The 17,705-nt window shown below is 61.3% G+C and overlaps 1 protein-coding gene across 7 annotated transcripts in view; it reads right to left on the bottom strand.

Moving 5' to 3' along the window:
• Positions 1-1,806: 1,806 nt before the first annotated feature.
• PEMT (phosphatidylethanolamine N-methyltransferase) overlaps positions 1,807-17,705 on the bottom strand; it is a 99,541-nt gene continuing 83,642 nt past the window's right edge. For all 7 annotated transcript variants that reach the window (XM_047832466.1, XM_047832461.1, XM_047832462.1 and 4 more), the window contains 5 exons: positions 17,390-17,505; positions 7,536-7,681; positions 4,876-4,987; positions 2,313-2,387; positions 1,807-2,105 (listed from right to left, as the gene is read on the bottom strand). In XM_047832466.1, the coding sequence (XP_047688422.1) occupies positions 2,048-2,105; positions 2,313-2,387; positions 4,876-4,987; positions 7,536-7,681; positions 17,390-17,505 (507 nt within the window). In that variant the 3' untranslated portion in view covers positions 1,807-2,047. The remainder of the gene's footprint in view (positions 2,106-2,312; positions 2,388-4,875; positions 4,988-7,535; positions 7,682-17,389; positions 17,506-17,705) is intronic.

The raw sequence follows: 17,705 nt of genomic DNA, 5'->3' as shown, positions 1-17,705 counted from the left end.
TATCCTTAAAGGCTATGTGTGCAGAGGTACCTGTGGAGGAGTAAGCTCCCTGCTCTTAGGGGTATGCCAGCAGAAGCAGAGATTGAAGCATTGGGTAAGATCAGACTAGATGCCTCCTGTGGGCCCTCAAGGTCTGAGATAGACTCTGGATTCCAGAAACCAAAGAAAAGGGCTCAAGGAGCTCCCTGGGTGACAGGGGAGGCCCAGCCTGTACTGCTTGGGCGGTAGGTGCATTCACGAGGCAGGCATGGCTATGGTGGCCCCTTTACAGAGTGGGGGGCTGGGGCTTTAAGAGCCCGTGGGCAGGTGGAGTCTGGGCTCACGGCAGTTTCCCAGCACGAATGAGGGAAAGGCCGATCCTGTGTCCTTGGAGGGCTGGCGGCCTGCAGGTAAGCCTGGGGCCAGGAGGAGGGGCCGGCCAGCCCTGTCCACTAGACTCCACAGCCAGGCTTGACCAACAGGCCCCACGTGATCAGATGGCCTGCTCCTCTGGTGATTTGAGGCTCACGAGGGATTAGGAGAGAAATGTCAGCATTAACCAGAGATGCTGAGTTCACCCCGGGGGCGGGGGGGTGAAGGGAGACTTGGGTGCTGGGCCCAGGACCTCCGGTTCCATCCGGGAACCCCGACCCCACGGCATCGGGATCCCCCACCTCTCCTCGACGCCTCCCACCTCAGCGGGAGAGAGGGAGTGTGAGCTTGGGGTGGGACAGACCTGCGCCCCCGGGACAGGTCACCGAGCCTATGCTGCCAGACGGGGGTGACCCCAGCCCGTGTGGGAGTCTCGAGATACAGCCAGTGAGGGGCGGGGCCCCAGAGCAGGTGCATGCTGAATGTCCGAGGTCCAGCCCGCCCAGCCCTTCCCCTCCCGCTGCAGGCTCAAGCGTTGCTAGCAGCTCTGGGGGAGCACGTTAGCCTCACTGGTCCCTTCCCACAGCCCGTTCCACGTCAGCCTTCAGGGGCATGATATTTCCATCCAGTGCCAGGCCCCTCATAGACCAAAGGGGGTTGCACTGTCACCACATTTGGGCTTTTCTGGTAGCCCTCAGATCACCGCACAAGGATGATGTCTCCAAGGCCAGCTCATCTGGGCTGGACCTGGCGGCTTGGGGTTCAGAGAGCATGAGGGTCACAGCCCAGCTTTCTGCAAATGCCCCAGGGGGTGCCAGCTGGGCCCGCTCATTGGCCCGACCCCACAGGGCCCAGCACCTCCTGGCTGATGCTCCTCACTAGCTGGGTCCTTCACAGCCTGCTGCTTGTTCTGACCACAGGGCCTTTGCATTCACCCTTCTCATTGCCTGGAATCCTCCCATTTGCTCCCTCTGCTCCTTTGGGTCTCAGCTCAAATGTCCCCTCCTCAGAGGGCCCCCCGCCCCGATCTCCTTGGCTGACGACAGGCTCCCACCCCCACCGTGTACCATCATGTCACCATTTACATTTTCAGCATAATGTGTTTCAGTCTCTGACGGCAGCTCACAGAGGCTGGGAGCTCCTTGGCGGGTGGGGCTGCTGGGTGGTTGGTATGAGGACACCTCCGCCTGGAGGCTGGGCGGGTCCCCAAAGGAAAGGGACGGAAGACGGGGTGCTGGGGCAGGGGGTGAGACGGGAGGCACAGGAAGCTCAAACATCTGGGCAAGTCCTTGCCCTGCCGAGTGCGGACGGTGATGCTGGCCTCGGGGTTGAGAGGCTTCGGGCAGAAGGAGGGCCACACCAGCCTGGCCGGGAGCCCTCAGGGGAATGCTCCCTTCCCAGGAGCCCCAAGCTCCTTCCCCATCCCCACCTGGCCGGACAGAGAGCCCAAGGGGATGCTGGCGTCAGGGTGCCTTTATTGTTGAGTTAGGATGTTCTGGGGGCAGCGGGGCTGGGGGCTCAGTGGCCAAACGGCAGCGTGTCCAGGGCCCCCAAGGCAGAGGTTTCCAAGGCACTGAGCGGCCCTCATCAGGCGCAAACACGGAGCCGCGGCCAGTCGCTCTGCTCCCCACCGCAGGGCTTGGCACTCGGGGCAGGCCGGGGCGGCAGACCCTCAGTGAAGTGGCCGCAGGCCCGGTCAGCTCCTCTTGCGGGACGAGGAGGCTTTCTGCTGGTAGATCTGAGCGGTGAAGGGCCTGTGGGGAGGGGGAGGGGCTCTATCAGCAGGTCTCGGGGGTGATGCCACCGTCCCAGGCCGTGCCCCCCATGGCAGCGTGGACAGGAGGCCCGGGCTGCCGCGTCACCGCCTGCCCGGCCCCCCAGGCCCCACTGGGTCCGCTCTGAGCTTCCTGTCGGCCGCTCGGCCGGTCACACTCCTCGTGTGTGACGGCGGGCCTACTCACTCCTCGTACTGGATGGCGACCATGTAGATGAGGGCCACAACCACAGTCAGCAGCAGGCCGGTGGGGCTGGCGTGCCTGCGGAGAACACATTATCAGCTCCCGCGCCCGGCCTTCTCTCTCGGACCGGGGCCCCCGCCGTCCTGGTCCTGACCCGATGACCGCCGGCTGACCGCCTGTCCGGTAGGGCTCGGTCCTCCAAGGGGGGCCCACGCTCCCTTTTTTCATGTCCCCGGCCCCCGGCTCAGGACGCAGCAGGGATGAAAAGAACATCCGGCCTCTCAGACTTGCCCGAGTGGCCAAGCATGTCCTTTTCTGCAGAGGACGATGTTCTGGTGGGGGGGGGGGGGGGGGGGGCGGGGGACAAATGCTATGACTGCCCTCCAGTGACAGTGTTCTCAGGGTGTTTTCTAGAAACGGGTCCAGGGCCCCCCAACCCCCAGCTGCATGTGGAGCGTCCAGGGGACCCTTCACAGGCTCCCTGCCGGTGACCGCCACACGGAGGAGCCTGGGTGCATCTGCTGTCCAGCTGGTCCCGCTTTTTCCAGTTACCTCTGATCCCAGAGGCTCCACAGGGGCCGGGCTACAGCATCCAGATGGCCGGGAGGAGAGAGGGAAACTAGTTCATGGGGCCACACAGAGCCGGGGAGCCAGCAGGGAACACGGCCCCAGGTGGGCTCTGTGACCCCCGCTCTGCCTCCTTCACAGAAGTCCCAGGCTGGGGGCCCCGGGACTTGTGTGCACCGTGCGGAGACCCTCTGCCCTGCCCACTCTCCTCCGCCCAGGGCCTCACCCTGTCTCTTTGTCTGGGTGCTCCAGCAGGGACAGCGAAGGCCCCACCCTCCATTCTGTGGACTCGATTCCAATCGTCCTGCAGGGCCAAGGGGTCTGCCGCCCCTCACCACTGCCCAGTGGAGATGCCAACCCCAGAGACCCTTCTGGGGCTAAGATGAAATCTGCCCTCCGGGAGCTTTACGCACGGGCCCTGGTTTGGTTTTCTGGAGTGAGCAGAGCCTCCCCACCCATAAGTCAGGCACCCGAGGAGCTGGGGAGGAGGCCCAGGAGGATGGGGCCAGGGGGCAGGGGCCTGCACCCCCCGGGACAGCCCCCACACTGGGCCCTGGAGCGTGAGCCAAGGGGGTACCCCTTCTCCATTACACCCACACGAAACTTCCCCACTTTCCACGTGCTCTCACACTCTTGACCTTGACACCCTAACAGCCCTGTGTAGAAAGGATCCTCTCCTTCTGCAGACGGGGAGGCTGAGGTCCAGACTGAGCCACATGCCTGGCCCCGAGCCCGAGGTGATGGCAGGGCTGGCCCTAGGGAACCGGCTGTGCACCTTGGGGAGTGGGGTGTCCCACTCGGGCTAGGGGGTTGGGAAGGTGGGGGCCCGGAGACAGCAGGAGGCCCCGGTGCCCAGGGCCCCCAGGAATCCTGCTGCCCCGGGCCCACCAGTGCTCCCCCAGCCGTGGGGCCCCTGGTGGGAGACAGATGGGCTGCAGGAGGCCTGGAGCAGCCCTGCCGGGTCAGCGTCTGGCAGCCCCAGGCAATGGCGCATCTCTAAGGAGCTCTCAGAGGAAAGGAACGGAAAAGGGAGGGAATGTTGGGTGCGCCGGCCCCGGCAGGAATCAAGAGGCTGCAGGGTGGGGCCTAGGGAGACATTCTGTGTCCTGAGTGAATCTAGGGGCATGGAACTTTCCCACTGCCTGAGTCAGGTGAGAGGGGCTGGGCTGGGGCAGGGGGACAGGTCCCTGCCAGACCCACAGGTCCCCCTCTAGCGCCTTGCACTCAGAGCCCAGCGCTCCGATCTGGGCTGCACCTGAAGGCAGGGGTCGCGAGGAAACATCCCGCTCCCGACACGCCACCATTTGAGACTCATCCCTTGATGTCCTGGAACCTTTCTGGTCTCTGGGAGCCCCTGCAACATTCTAGGCACGTGGTTTCGAGCGTCCAATAAAAGCAGAACGCTTTCTACTGAAAAACTGCCCACGGAAGAAGCCCTAACGCAGAAAATGGACAAACAGGAAGTGCTCCGGAGGGGGCGTGGTTTGAGGCCCAGAGCGCACAGCGCCCCCTATGCCTCCTCACCTGGGGCCGCTGGACAGCGTGAAGGTGAAGCATGAGCCCTGGCGGTCACTCAGGACCTGCCAGCCCTAATGTTCCAGGACAGGGTTGGCAGTCTGTGGTGTGTGGGCCAGGAATGATTTGTACATTTTTAAATGGGTTAAAAAAAAAAAAAGAGAATAGACTATCTCATGACACATGACAATTCTATGAAATTCAAATTACAGTGTCCAAGAATGAAGCGGTGTTGGTCCCCGACCACAGCCATTCATTTACCTACTGGCTCGCGGCTGCTTTTGAGCATCCGAGCTCTGCCTATGGCCTGGGAGCCCCGCCTCTCCGGCCCTTCAAGAGAAAGTTCGCTAACCCGTGTTCTAGGATGTTGTTTGTTTCCATGGAGAAGAAAGTCCCAAGGAACACCTCGGCTCCACAGATGACAGAAGGCTGGCCCATCTTCCTCAGGAGGCAGGGAGGGCGGGCAGGAAGGCCCGATACTCACATAATGGCCCAGCCCAGGTAATTGGCCGTGCTGCCCCAGTACATGGGGTTGTCCAGGATGTTGAATGGGAATGTGGTCACTCTTGCCTCCATGAGGATCCCGAAGTAATCGCCTGTGGACAAGTTGGGGCAGGACCGGAGGGTCACAGCCTGGCTGCGCAGTTACTGAGGGAGGCCCCCAGGGTGGGCACCACGGGTCTGCCCTCCAGGAGGCCCCAGCCCAGCCAAGGAGCAGGTTGTACAGCGTACTGGGTCAAGGGACACCCCAAGCAGCGGGTCCACTCGGGTCACCAGCATGCAGACACCTCACAGGGCACAGGGTCCTGACAGGGGTAAGGCACTGAGCCTTCCCACACCCCCATCTGCTCCTTTCCCCTGTGCCTTTGCACATGCTGTTCCCTCTGCTTGGGATGCCTTTCCCTGCTCTGTCTAGTGAGCATCTTTCCTCCTTGGGCACTTCTCCCTCAGCTGATGTCACCTCCTGCAAGAGGCCCTTCCCTGCCTGCTACCCGGTGTTTCTGCCCCCAGATCCTCCCTTCTCACCCAGTAGGAGCCTGGGTGAGCTCCTCCCACCCCAGGGATCCGGGGGGCCTGCTCTGCCTCTCCACCCCAGCTGCCCACCACGGCCTGCAGCCAGCCCAGAGCAGCTGGTCGCGGTGGAGAGCATGACCATCAGATGGCCGACCCCGGACAGGCCTATCCTCCACCCCTCCGAGACACGGTGACGAGGCCTCACGTTGAGGCCGCTCCAAGAGGCCCAGGGACACGGTCTCTGGCACTGGCCGGTAGGCAGCCCACACCGCCACGGGCACAGTGCTGTTCATCCGAGGCAGAAGCAGGGCAGGGGCAGGCAGGGGAGTCCGCTGTCTGGGGACAAAGGGTGCGGGGGCACAGGAGCTGCCGGGGGGCTGCGGAAGGCTTTCTTCCCAGGAGGCAGGAAATGGGGCTGCGGGCCTGGAGGCGGATGGCACAGAAACCCGCTTTGGGGCTGACTCACAGGAGGGAAGTGGCCGCTGTGCCCTACATCCAGAGCCCAGCGGCACTTTCCGGCCGTCTCTTCTGGGTGGCGGTGTGCCGCCGGTGACTGCTATTGTCAGGCTCCTTCCCACTGCCCGCCCACCCTGCCTGGCTCCTCTGGGCGATTCGCCTCACACGGCCTTGACCAGGTCCTGCCCCGCACGCTATCTGGGGCTCCACCGGCTCCTTCCCAGCTCTGTGCCCACACCTGTGCCAGGCCCGCATGCCACGGGGCTGTTCACTCCTGGTCTTCCAGGACCTGGGCTGGACAGGACGGCGGTCCCCCTCCCTCTGTGGCCCTTGGCCCCGGCTCTGTGAGGCCTACACCGTGATCCCCACCTCCTCCCTGTCCCCACCTCACTATCCAGCCAGTCCAACCTCCTCATTGCTGGGATGAGATCTTTCCAAGCCCTCCTATGGCCTCCACGTGCCCAGGAGTGAAGCCTCAGGCCCCTGCATGGCCTTAGGGGACACATGTGATGTGGCCCCCACCCGACCTCCAGCCCTTGCCTGACTGCCTCTCCCCCCCCCGCCCCCGCCGCCACCCCCCCCCCCCCCCCCCCCCGCCCCACACACACACCCCGGCCAACCTGCCTGCCACCCTGTCCCGGAACTTGCTATTTGCTCCCAGGCCTCCTTCCCACTGGCCCAGTGCCCCACCCCCACCTGGCAGACCCAGGAGCTCCCACCTTCTCCTCCCAGGTTCCTGCCTGCATGCCCCTCCCCTAGCACCGGGCACCCTAAAGCTCTGGCCTGAGCACGAGGCGCTAAACCACCTGCGGGCCCCACTGCCACAGGTGCCCAACAGGCCCAGGCCGGGCCTCGGCACAGGCCTCCTGCACACGCCGCTCCCGGAGGTCTCGTCCGCCTGTGAACACAAGCTCCTTTAGAGCTGTAGGCTCCCCGCTGCAGCCTGCAGTACCCCGGGGCCCCAGGCGACTGTGGATAGAGAGACCCAGGCAAACCAGGAGGGTGCCGGGGACATCCCTGGGCACTGGAGGAAATTGAGGCCAGGTCTATGAAGTGGGCTGGGGGCTGAGATTGGCGAGGACCCGGGACCCCCCAGATCAGCCCATCAGAGGGGCGGGCACCTCCCACATGCCGGCTGCCTGCTGGGCCCCCTCTGTGGGCCGCCTCCTCCTTTCCGTTCCTGGCCCCAAGACTGCCCTTGCTCTTCCAGCCTCCCCGGCTGCTCTCTTCCTTGGGCTTCCAAGTTGCTAGAAGCTGCTGAGGTCATGAGGACCTCTAGCTAGGCCAGCACTGGGCTCCCAGCCCAAAAGCACCTGAGCCATAGGCAGTGGGAAATGCAGAGCAGGAACAGCACCCCCTTGTGCCACACCCGATCCAGACCCGCACCAGCCCTGGCTTGGGGCCCAAATGCAGCCAGCGGAAATCCCACCTGGCCTGGCGGCCGACCAGCTGGATGAGATAGGAGAGCCCAGCTTCCCAAGCTGACCAGGCAGAGGCCTGGTGGAGGGAAGGCGCCCTGAGCCCCAGAGTTAGTGGCAGAGCAAGAAGGTGGCGAGGTCCTCCTGTGCACCCCACGAAGATGTCACAGAGGGCAGGGAGGTCGGCCACCCAGCCCCTGCTCCCCACTGAGCCCAGGGTACGTCTGCTCGTGCCCCCCAGTCCTCGGGGTCTTACCTAGGAAGGTCCCGGTGAAGCCCAGTGCAAAGAAGCTGGAAAGCACAAACGTGCTGCCTATTCCCAGGAGCGCAAGGCCCACACGGTAGGCCGTGGGGTTATCCAGGCTTTCCATCTTGGGCTGGCTCAGCATGGCCTGCGTGAAGCTGGGGGGAGAGTCAGGAGATCACTGCCGGGGAGAGGGGCTCCCCCAGCCTTGCCCCCCTCTGTCTCCCAGGTGACCCCCAGAATAGCCAGTCCAGGGGTCTCAGAGCCTGCTGGGGCCAGGCCGGTGACCCAAATGAGTGAGGTAGGCTGCAGGTGGCTTGTGGTGCTCCTGGAGAGCACCGTCCTGCCCCTGCAGCCCCCATCCCCCTCCTGCCACCAGTGACCAGAATGAGGAGCCTGGGCCCTCCTAAATTTTTTTATTTTTTAAGAAGCCAGAAATCATGACTTGTATGTAAAATACTCTGATTATTAGAAATAGGCAACAATGACAACTGCTTTAGACTCCCGTGTGACAGCGGGCTCAATTCAGCCCAGAGACCACCAGTTTGCAAACTCTGATGCCTGTCCAGTTAGAACCAGTACTTCAGAGGCAAATGTGGCTCAAAACAGGAAAGATGCATGCCCCTGGCTGTGCCCATGTGCCCTGGCACTTGGCAGAGTGTGCGTGTGGTGGTGGCATCGCACGCCCCTAGAGTGGACACAGTGCCCATAAGCCTGGGCCACACTCTGCCCCCTTTGCGGCCTCCACAGTCCCTGGGCAGGGCTGGCTGCATCCCAGGTGGCACCTCAGAGGCCCCTTAATGTCTTCCTTTCACCTCTGAAATGCCCCCATCAAGCTCCTTTTGGGGCCAAGCCATTGGAGGCCTTGTTAAATGGCAAGTGATGAAAACAGGGGGGAAGGGACTGGGCTCGTGGGTTTGGAAGTTCAGGTTCTCCAACTGGCTACTGAAGATGGGAAGGTATGGTACAGGCAGGGCAAAGTGACTGGGCTCATGGTAATGCATAGAAGCAAGGTTCAGGGTCTGCCTCACTAGTGGGGAGCTGGCACTGGGGGGGGCATACTCAAAGGAAAGGATGTGTGTGGGAGCAAGTGCATGCGTGGACCACTAACATATACTTACCACTCCCCATGATCATAACACTCAGAACAGACATGGGGCTCTCCTGCCTCATGCAGGACAACTGCTTGTACTCACTCTTTACTAGGTACCTCTTAGCTGGGCAGCTCACTATCTACCTACCCACCCACACATCCATCCACCTGTCTAGCCTCTATCCATCCACCCTTCCATCCATCCACCTACCCATCCATTAGTCTATCCTCCATCCATCCATCCATCCATCCACCCATCCTTCCATCATCCACCCATCACCCATCCATCAGTCTATCCTCTGTCCATCCATCATTCCATCCATCTGTCCATCCATCCATTCATCCATTCATCCAACTATCCTCTATCTATCCATCCATCTGTCCATCCACCTACCCATCCATTAGTCTATCCTCCATCCATTCATCCTTCCACCCATCCTTCCATCCCTCAATCTATCAATCTATCCCTCCATCAACCCATCCATCCACTCACCATGCATCCATCTATCAGTCTATCCTGTATCTATCCATCCGTCACAAGGTACCTCTGTTTGCAAGTCTCTTTCAAGCAGAACAAATTCACCATCCTCACTCATTCATTCCACTGGGAAATTCAAATTATTGTAAAACCATCCTTATTTGAGCTAAAAAACCACCCCCTTCGAACTCTCTTCCCCAACTACTTTCAGCTCTTAGAGAACAGAGGCTGCTTCTGCTTCGCTCAAGTATCTCCCAGGCACCTGGCACGCACCAGACAGGACGGGTTATGGTTCACATCAACTGAAGGAAAAGCAGCACCCGCTACCCACTACCTCCCCTCCCGCTGCACACAGAGGCCCGCATGGTGACCTGTCAAACAGCGGCACACGTATGTCAAAGCACACCTATACACCGGTCACGCTGCCCACACCCCCGGCTCTCCACCCACCACCGCCCTCCCTCAGCCTTCCTGCTGCCCAGGCTCAGGGTCACCCCGAAGGTCCAGGCTAAGCCGCTGGGATTGGCTCAGGGTCACGCACACCCTGTTGTTGTCCGTGGTCACCACACCCATGCCCCACCCCTCTCTGCCCTCATCTGACTTTCTGGGAAGCCAGCAGCCCTCACCCTCTGGGCAGCCCCATGACGCAGGCACACCTTCAGCCCCGCAGACCCAGCAGCTGAGGCCATGGAACAGGCAGCTTCCCACCCAGCCTCCGCACCCTCCCCACCTCTCCTGTGCGTAGGAGGGCACGGGCTCTGGTAAGGCTGACCGCCCCACCCCGAGTGGGGCTCACCTGCACACCCAGCAGAGACGGAGTATGTACGTGGGTGGGTGGGGGTGATGCTCAGGCCTCTGTGCTCTTGTGGGCTCGAGTGAACCCCCCCGCCTGGCCCCTGGCAGGTTTAGCACCTGCTCCTCCCTGCCTGGGGTGCCCCCTGGCCCCCAAACCGAGGGAAATGAGGCAGAGCGGGCTCCCCCTGGCCAGCCCAGCGTACCCATCTGCCTCGAGTGCTCTGGGGGGGGCCACCTTATGGCAGCCCAATAAAAGAGCCCCTGGCAAAGAGCGGCACCGATTTTCAGACTTGGGTGCCCCGAACCTTGGCTTTTGCCTCTGTAGATGGTGACGGTAACCCCTCATCGCCCTGTGTGGAGCTGCAACCGATGTCTGTGCACACTCTGGTGAGCGTGAGACATGCCGGGCTCTCCTATGGGGCTTGCGGACAGTGGGAAGGACAGAGGTGTGAACGCAGGGTGACACCGTGTGATGAAGCACCAGGCGCCACGGGATGGGCAGGCACACCTGACGGGCCTAGGAGAGGCCACGGCAAGGCTCGAGCTGGGATCCGATGAAGAAATTCATCAGGAGAAGGGCAGAGAGAGAATTCCAGAAAGAGGAACAGCCCAGGCAGAGGCTGGGGGCAGAGCCCAGCACAGGAGCTCGGTGTGAAAGCAGCCTGCGGAAGAGACGCGCCCTGGGGTCGTCTGGAATGTGCTCTGGTGAGTGGGAAGTCACTGGCGGGGAGGAGCAGAGCAGGGGACCTCGTCAGCTACTGCAGGAGGAGGGCAAGTACTGGGGGCCCGGGGGGCCGAGGGAGCCCAGCCACCGCCCAGAGGGGACCGATACGGGGTTCCAGAGAATCCGGCCTCGGTTTCAGGCTCCGCGCCGGGCTGGCTCTGGTTCCTCCACCAGAATTCACTCACATCCTCCAAGAAGCCCGTGAGTCGCCTGGCTCTGAGCACATGCCGCACAGGCAGCGATGAAAATGGAAACTTCTCGCTGATGTGCTGGCCTGAAGCAGCTTCCCAGGGGGATGACCCTGCAGGAGAAGCCATCTGCTTGGAAGCAGATGGAGATTCCTAACAAAGGGAAGATCTAGGGCCAGTGATGGGCAGAAGGCCCTGAAGCGGCTGGGCAGCTGCCCAAGACTGGACCCGGGCCTCTGTCCACGTGTGGCTCCTTTTCCATGCCTTCTCCAGTGGGAAGAGAGGAAGAGAAGGGGCCAGCGGAAAGCACCTTCCAAGCTCCTCCTTCCAAGCACCCACTCCCCGCAAAGCTCTGCAGGCCATTCTCTCTGGGGTCAGCAGAGAAAGCAGGCAAGGCCCTTCCCGAGGGTTCTATGCAGATGCCCTGTGCACTGCCCGGCCCACGGGCTCTCTGGGACCACAGGCGTCAGGTTTCCTGGAAGGGCAGGGCCCGGCCCCAGTCAGGTGATCCGTCGTGTTCTAGATCCTCCATTAAGCCGGGAAGGCACAGTCCATTCCCTATGGAAAATTAATGGAGGGATGAGTGGCTCTATGAGCCACGCTTCATAATAGAATGAAATAACAGGAGGCAATTTCCTTTGGAAATATTCTGCACCGGGGGTGGGAGTGGAGAGACTCATTCATTTGTCTTGGGTTCTATTTTTAAAACCTGGATTGAGCTTTCGGTCACCCGTGTGACTTGAGGATGTCTGTGCTCTGCTCCCCTGAAATCCCGGAACCCAGAGTGGAGGCGGAGAGAGGGTGTCGCAGCCCGTTGTGTCCCCACCACACCCCAGGCACCCGGCTCGGCCAAGAGACCGGCTGGTGGCCATGTCTGTCTGCAACTGACCAGCGCTGACAAACTTCAGCCCTTCAAGGACGCCCTCACGTGTTCTCCAGGCGAACCTGAACGGCGATTCACTTCACAGTCTACCTTTCAGGCTTAGGTTAGCGCGCTCCTCAGGGTCCAGCCACGCTGAGCAAAACGATTCATGAACGTTGGCGTCTGGTGCGCGGACTTATTTTTTTCCTAAACCACATTAAAATAAACCTACAAGGGGCACCTGGGTGGCTCAGTCGGTTAAGCATCCGACTTTGGCTCAGGTCATGATCTCACGGGGTTCATGGGTTCGAGCTCCGCATCGGGCTCTGTGCCGACAGCTCAGAGCCTGGAGCCTTCTTCGGATTCTGTGTCTCCCTCTCTCTCTGCCCCTCCCCTGCTCATGCTCTGTCTCTGTCTCAAAAATAAATAAACATTAAAAAAAATCTTTTAAAAAATAAAATACAATAAACCTACAAGTGCTAAAGCAAAACAAAACAAAAATGTTCTCCTACGTAACCCCTTGAAAAGTCATCAGGTGTCTAGGATTTAGGGCTATGATGCTGTACTGATCCCGCACATTTGATGAACACAGCACCTTTTCAGAGTGTCTCCAAAACCCATCACAGCCAAGAGAGGGTCTGTCTTATCTTACAAATCAGGAAACAGAGCGGTTGGCGGGGTGGGGCAGGGGAGGAGCCCAGGCGACAACCAGCCTCTTAGTGGGCCTCAGGGGGCAGAGGGGTGGGCGGGCGGTGGTGCTGGGGGCAGGGCCCTATTTTTGCCTTATTTTTCCTTTTGCCAGCTGGAGGTCCTCGGCCCCCACTACCTGGGCCTTGACCCCAATATCTGGACCTAACCTGTTGAGATGCAGCGTCCTCGAAATCCAACAGCCAGGCCCCGTGTGCCTCAGAGTAGCCTAACCCAGACTCCCCGGCCCCCCTCCTGGTCAGCAGCCAGTTCTCCAGCTCTCCCACCTGCACTGAGGGGCTTCAGGCCTCTGTTTCCAAAGGTCCCGACACAGGCCCCACCCACAGCTCCCCTGGGCCCAGGCAAGATACACAGAACTCTAGGCATTCGAGATGAAAGGTGTCTGAGGGGACCCCCTCATTCCCACGTCAGTCACTTGCCCCATCACAGGACTCTGAGTCTGCATGGACCTCTGGCTCCTCCCCAGCTCTGGCCTCCGTCTCCACCTGCCTCCTGCCCCAGCCTCCTCCTCCTGGAGAAACCTCCGCTCCATATCCCACGTCTAACCAAGGCCCTTCCCCAGCCTGCAGAGTTAAAGCTGACCCCACCTGCCCCACCTGTTCCCGCCGCCTAGAACTCCTTTCCACCACGGGGTGGGCAGGCCTCCAAGGGGCTCCCCAGTACCGGCCCGCAGAATTCCTCCCGCTGGGTGTGGACTGCCCTCTGAACACCAAGGCATCACTTCCTGATGGGGCTAAGTGAGGGCATTTCCAGATGTAATTACAGTTCATTGGAAAGGAGATTACCCTGGTCAAGTGGGGATGTACTGGGGAACCTTTCACAGAGGGCCTGGAGGGCAGAGAGAAGTCCAAGAGACTTTTTCTGCTGGCCTGGAAGAAGTCAAAGCACTGTGCCGTGGGGAGGACCACATTCCCGGCAGCAGTGGGGACACTAGGAGCCGAGCACCGCGGCCCTACAGCAACAGGGATCTGAGTCCTCCCGCAGCCCGGGAGCCCCAGGGAGGCCCCACCCCATTTTTCAGCCGCGCTCTCACTGGACCCTCTGACAGCCCTCCGCTGCAGGGAACTGTCCCCGTCTGCCCCATTTGCTGGCGCCCTTGCGTGGCCACTTGCCCATCGGGCCTGCCCTGTCCACATCCTGTGAGTGGTTCCAGCAGGGCCCTGGATTCAGGAATGACTGGCACACAGATGACAACAGGGACAGAGAGCCACACGTGCTGACACCCACCAATCTGGCCAGTCCGTGCATGCCGTGCACCTGCCCCCGGGGCAACTAGCACACAGAGGGGGAGAAGGTGCCCTGGCCCCGGCCCCAGCCCCGTTTCTGCTGCAGGTGCGCCCCATGCTGTGAGTGGAAGTCACCTGCTCGGCCGTCCCCATACTTTCATGTCCCTGTTTTCACCAGACCTCAGGCAATTCTGAAGGGTCCTGGAATACAGCTCCATTGAGTGACTGATCAATATACCTGAGGCCCCCTGATGCCCTGTGCACCTGCACATCTGCTGTGAGGCCACGATCCTGGCGGAAGGTAGGCAATTGTAGTGCCAGCCCCGGGGAGCCCGGGCCCCGCCTGGCTGTCCACACATTGCCACCCTGGCTCCAGGTCACCAGGCTCCCACTGAGACTGGCTGTGCAGGGGATGCAGCTGGCAGGGAGGGGGCTTCAACAGAGGCCCCCCAGCCCGTCAGGCCTCCCTCTCCTTCACAAACAGGTCAGCGCTAATGGCCTCCAGATAAGGAGTCTACTCATCCTGTCCGAAGCCCCCAGACCACTTCTGGTTGCCCGGCTGGGGCAGACCGGCTGACGAGGATGCCTGGCCTTCCCCCCCACCCCCCCGCCACCCATCAGCGGCCACGGGGCCCTGACCACCCAGCAGACCCGCAGCTCAGTGGTCTCTTGCCACCCCTGCCCAGGGCTTTGACAGCCACGTGATCTGAGCTCCATTCAGTTGCGTGCACGTGCTGTTATGTGCTCTCTACCCCCCACCCCACCTCACTGCTGCTCTCCCCCGACCCCCGCCCTGCCCCGACCACGGAAGCTGTGGCTTCCACACAGATAAGAACAGACACATTGGAAATGCCCAGAACAGGCAAATCCATAGGGACGGAAAGCAAATTCAGATTTTCCAGTGCCCTGGGGTGAGGTGGGGGGGAGGGGACGTGTGTTTCATGGGTACAGGGTTTTCGTTCGGGGTGAAAAAGTTCTGGAATTAGCCAAAAGTGGTTGTGCAACATTACGAGTGTACTAAACGTCACTGAGCTGTATACAGTCTAAAATGGCTAAGTGGCAGGTGTCATGCTATGTGTATTTTACGACAAAAGAAAAAGAGAACACACCTCGAAGAATCAAATGAAGCCATGTGTGGAAAGGGGTGCTAGGGATAATGTGGGGGGGCTGTCGACTACGGGCAGGAGCTGGTCTTGCCAGGATTCTCACCAGCCTTTCTGGAAGCCCCACCCACCCGATCACCAAGCTGGCAGAGGGAAGGGCAGTGGGAGAAGGGCCGGAGCCCCGGAGACCAACAAGTGGCTGGAGCGGGTCGTCGCACTGGGGCTTCCACACATGGGGTGCAGCTGGGAGGTGCTATGGATGCCAGGAGCTAAGGCAGGAGGAGAGGCCAGACCTGACAGAAATGAGGCAGCAGGAAGAGTCAGGGAAGGGGCCCTGCCAGGGGAAAGGGGGAGGTGACCCAGACACGGCCGGGGCCAGGTGAGGAACCCGGGTGTCATTCTTTACCGCACAGGGGAGCGGGATGGGGGTGCTAGGCAGGGCTGACACAAGTTGACGTCCGTTCCCACAGGATCCCCGAGGGCCTCCATGCCGCGTAATCCAGAGACAAGAAGGGAGAAGGGTAGATCTCAGAGGTGGACCCAGGGTATAGATCCCAAGTCCGGATCCCAGCGTAGATCCAGGATAGATCCCCAGGGGGGATCCTAGGTGTGCTGCTGGACCGAGCAGGGAAGTAACAACAAACAATTAAGGATGCCTCCCAAGTTACCGGCTTGAGCAAGGGGTGAGACAGAGGCTCCGTTACCAAGGTGGGCGGGAAAATGGGAAGTCGGCACTGAGACACAGACAGGCTCCCTGAGAGGGGCCAGCACGTCCGAGTCAGCTGGGCTTGCCTCCTGGCTCAACCGCTCACCAGCCTTGGCCCCCAGCTGACGCGTGGGCTCCCATACCCACCCCCAAAGGGTCGTGGTGAAGCGTGGGGAGCCACGGTAGGAGCCCGGCACGGCTGCCCGAGCCTGGTGCTCAGGGATGGTAGCAATTCAGGGCACTGACGGATGCTTCTGGAGACACCTGGTCTGCTGCCTCTGGGCCGAGGGCCGTGGGGCCCAAGCCCTCCCCGGGCCACGTGCAGGCCCTGGTGGGGACCCAGCATGCACTGAGACCAGGGAGCCAGGACAAGGGCAAATTCTCTCCAGCCCTCTACCCTTCCTCGGCCTCACCACAGTGACCGGCCCTCCTCCCGGCCCTGGGAGTGTGTGCCTGGAATCCAGAGAGCAGCCCTGGGGCAGGGCTCACAGAGAAGCAAGCCCCCCATCTGCCAGAGGGGGCCTGGTCTCTCAGCTTGGGCTCAAATGTGCTACTGACTCCTGCCCAGCTGACGGCAGCCCAGGGCCCCCTTCCATTTTAAGGGGCGACACCCCACTCAGCACGGGTAGGCAAATAGGACCAACCCCCCTCCCTTGACCCCTCCTACACCCATGAACCCAGCCCACGGTCGCACTGGCAGTGTGACCTCCTAAGTGAATGGGGTCTTTTCTCCCTAAGCTGCTGTCCAGAGTGAAGCGGCCTGGTCTCCCGCCCACATCAGGCTCCGTGAGCTGGAAAACCTCGAACAAACCATTGCTTCCTGCCAAGCCTCACTTTCTTCATCTATACAATGGAACCCTTCTCTGCTCGGAGACTACAAATGTGAAAACGCTCCCTGGGGTCAGAGGGCCTGGAAGCTGGTCAGCACACGGGCCATGCAGGCCTGGAGGCACCCTAGGCAGGGCCTCGAGCCAAGCCCCTTGCCCCTCTGTTCGGGGAATAAGGCCTCTCTGGAGAAGTGTCTCCAGTGTCATTTAATCTAGGGCAGGGGCCACGCCCTCTCTGAAGACCAGGACCCTTGGGATAGCCATCCTGGCCTGGCCTGGAGTGGAGGAAGTAAGGAGATGACAGGCAGCCGGAAAGGCAAAGAAGCAAAGGCCACGAGTCAAATGGGGCATCACGCCCACGCCTCCCCTCCGCTCCCCAGGGCCCACAGGGGAAGGCAGGGCGTGGGGAACGTGGCGAGCGGCCGCCACTCGGCTCCCCAGTGATCGCTCCCACGTGGGGGCCGGGGCCACCAGGGCTTCTGATCTGTCATGACAAGTTGGACCTTGCAATTCTCCTGTGCCATCATCGCTCATTTTTACCAGCACCGCACGGGCCATGTTCAGTCCACGAGCCAGTGTGGCGCCCACAGCGGTTCTCACAGAGCAGTGGAGGTAGGACCCTGGGCTCAGGGGTGGCCTGCAGGGCACCGCGCCTCCTGTCTGAGCATCAGCACCAGCTCCCACCCGCCACCAGGCCCGAGGGCAGCGCTTTATCATCTGGAATGAGTTCTCCTGGCAGGAAGGTAACACGTCAGGTCCAGACATGAGCTGAACAGCTTGCTGTAAAAAGCCTGCGTGAGGCCCAGTCCCCAAGTGTCACCTGCCTTCTGCCCTGACACTTCCTGGAGGGGACTCCTGCAGCAGCTTGGTCTACACATTGAGACTGGGGACCACCTGGCCTTGTCCGCGGTGCTCCTCCGTGCCTGCACCCCAGGCATGTGGCGCTGTCGCCTTCCTGGGGCCACGAGGACTCCTCTGCGGATGGGAGTCTGATGGCCCAGAGAGGGAGGGGGTGACTGCGTTCGGACGCAACGCTCCCCGCATCTGGATGCACCCACCCGCGTAACACTGCCTGCAGGGGCTGCCCCCTCAGGTGCCCTGGATGCCTCCAATGGAAATGGACTTTATCCGGTCGGTCGGCCCGGGAAGCGCTTACCAGTGCGAGCGCAGGACGTTCAGGAGCAAAATGGCAGCGCCCAGGGAGTAGCAGGCCAGGTAGGGGGATCGGAAGACCTTGCTCAGCTTGCGGGTTCTCTGTTCCCATCTCGCCACCTAAACGGTGCAGAGGAGAGAATAAGGCAACATAAGATGTTCACTGGGGAGAATCCCGGGGCCGAGGGGGAAGCGGGGAGCAGGTCTCTCTGTGCTCTAAAGCTCTGGAGCCCCCATTCCAAGGAGGGAGAATAGCATACAGCGGCTGCGTGTGGATCTCAGCCCGTCTGGACGGACCACAAGGGCCTTCTGGAAGCACA

Source organism: Prionailurus viverrinus, chromosome E1 (genome assembly GCF_022837055.1).
Source record: "Prionailurus viverrinus isolate Anna chromosome E1, UM_Priviv_1.0, whole genome shotgun sequence".
Taxonomy (NCBI): Eukaryota; Metazoa; Chordata; class Mammalia; order Carnivora; family Felidae; genus Prionailurus; species Prionailurus viverrinus.
This window is presented reverse-complemented; position numbering and strand designations above follow the sequence as displayed.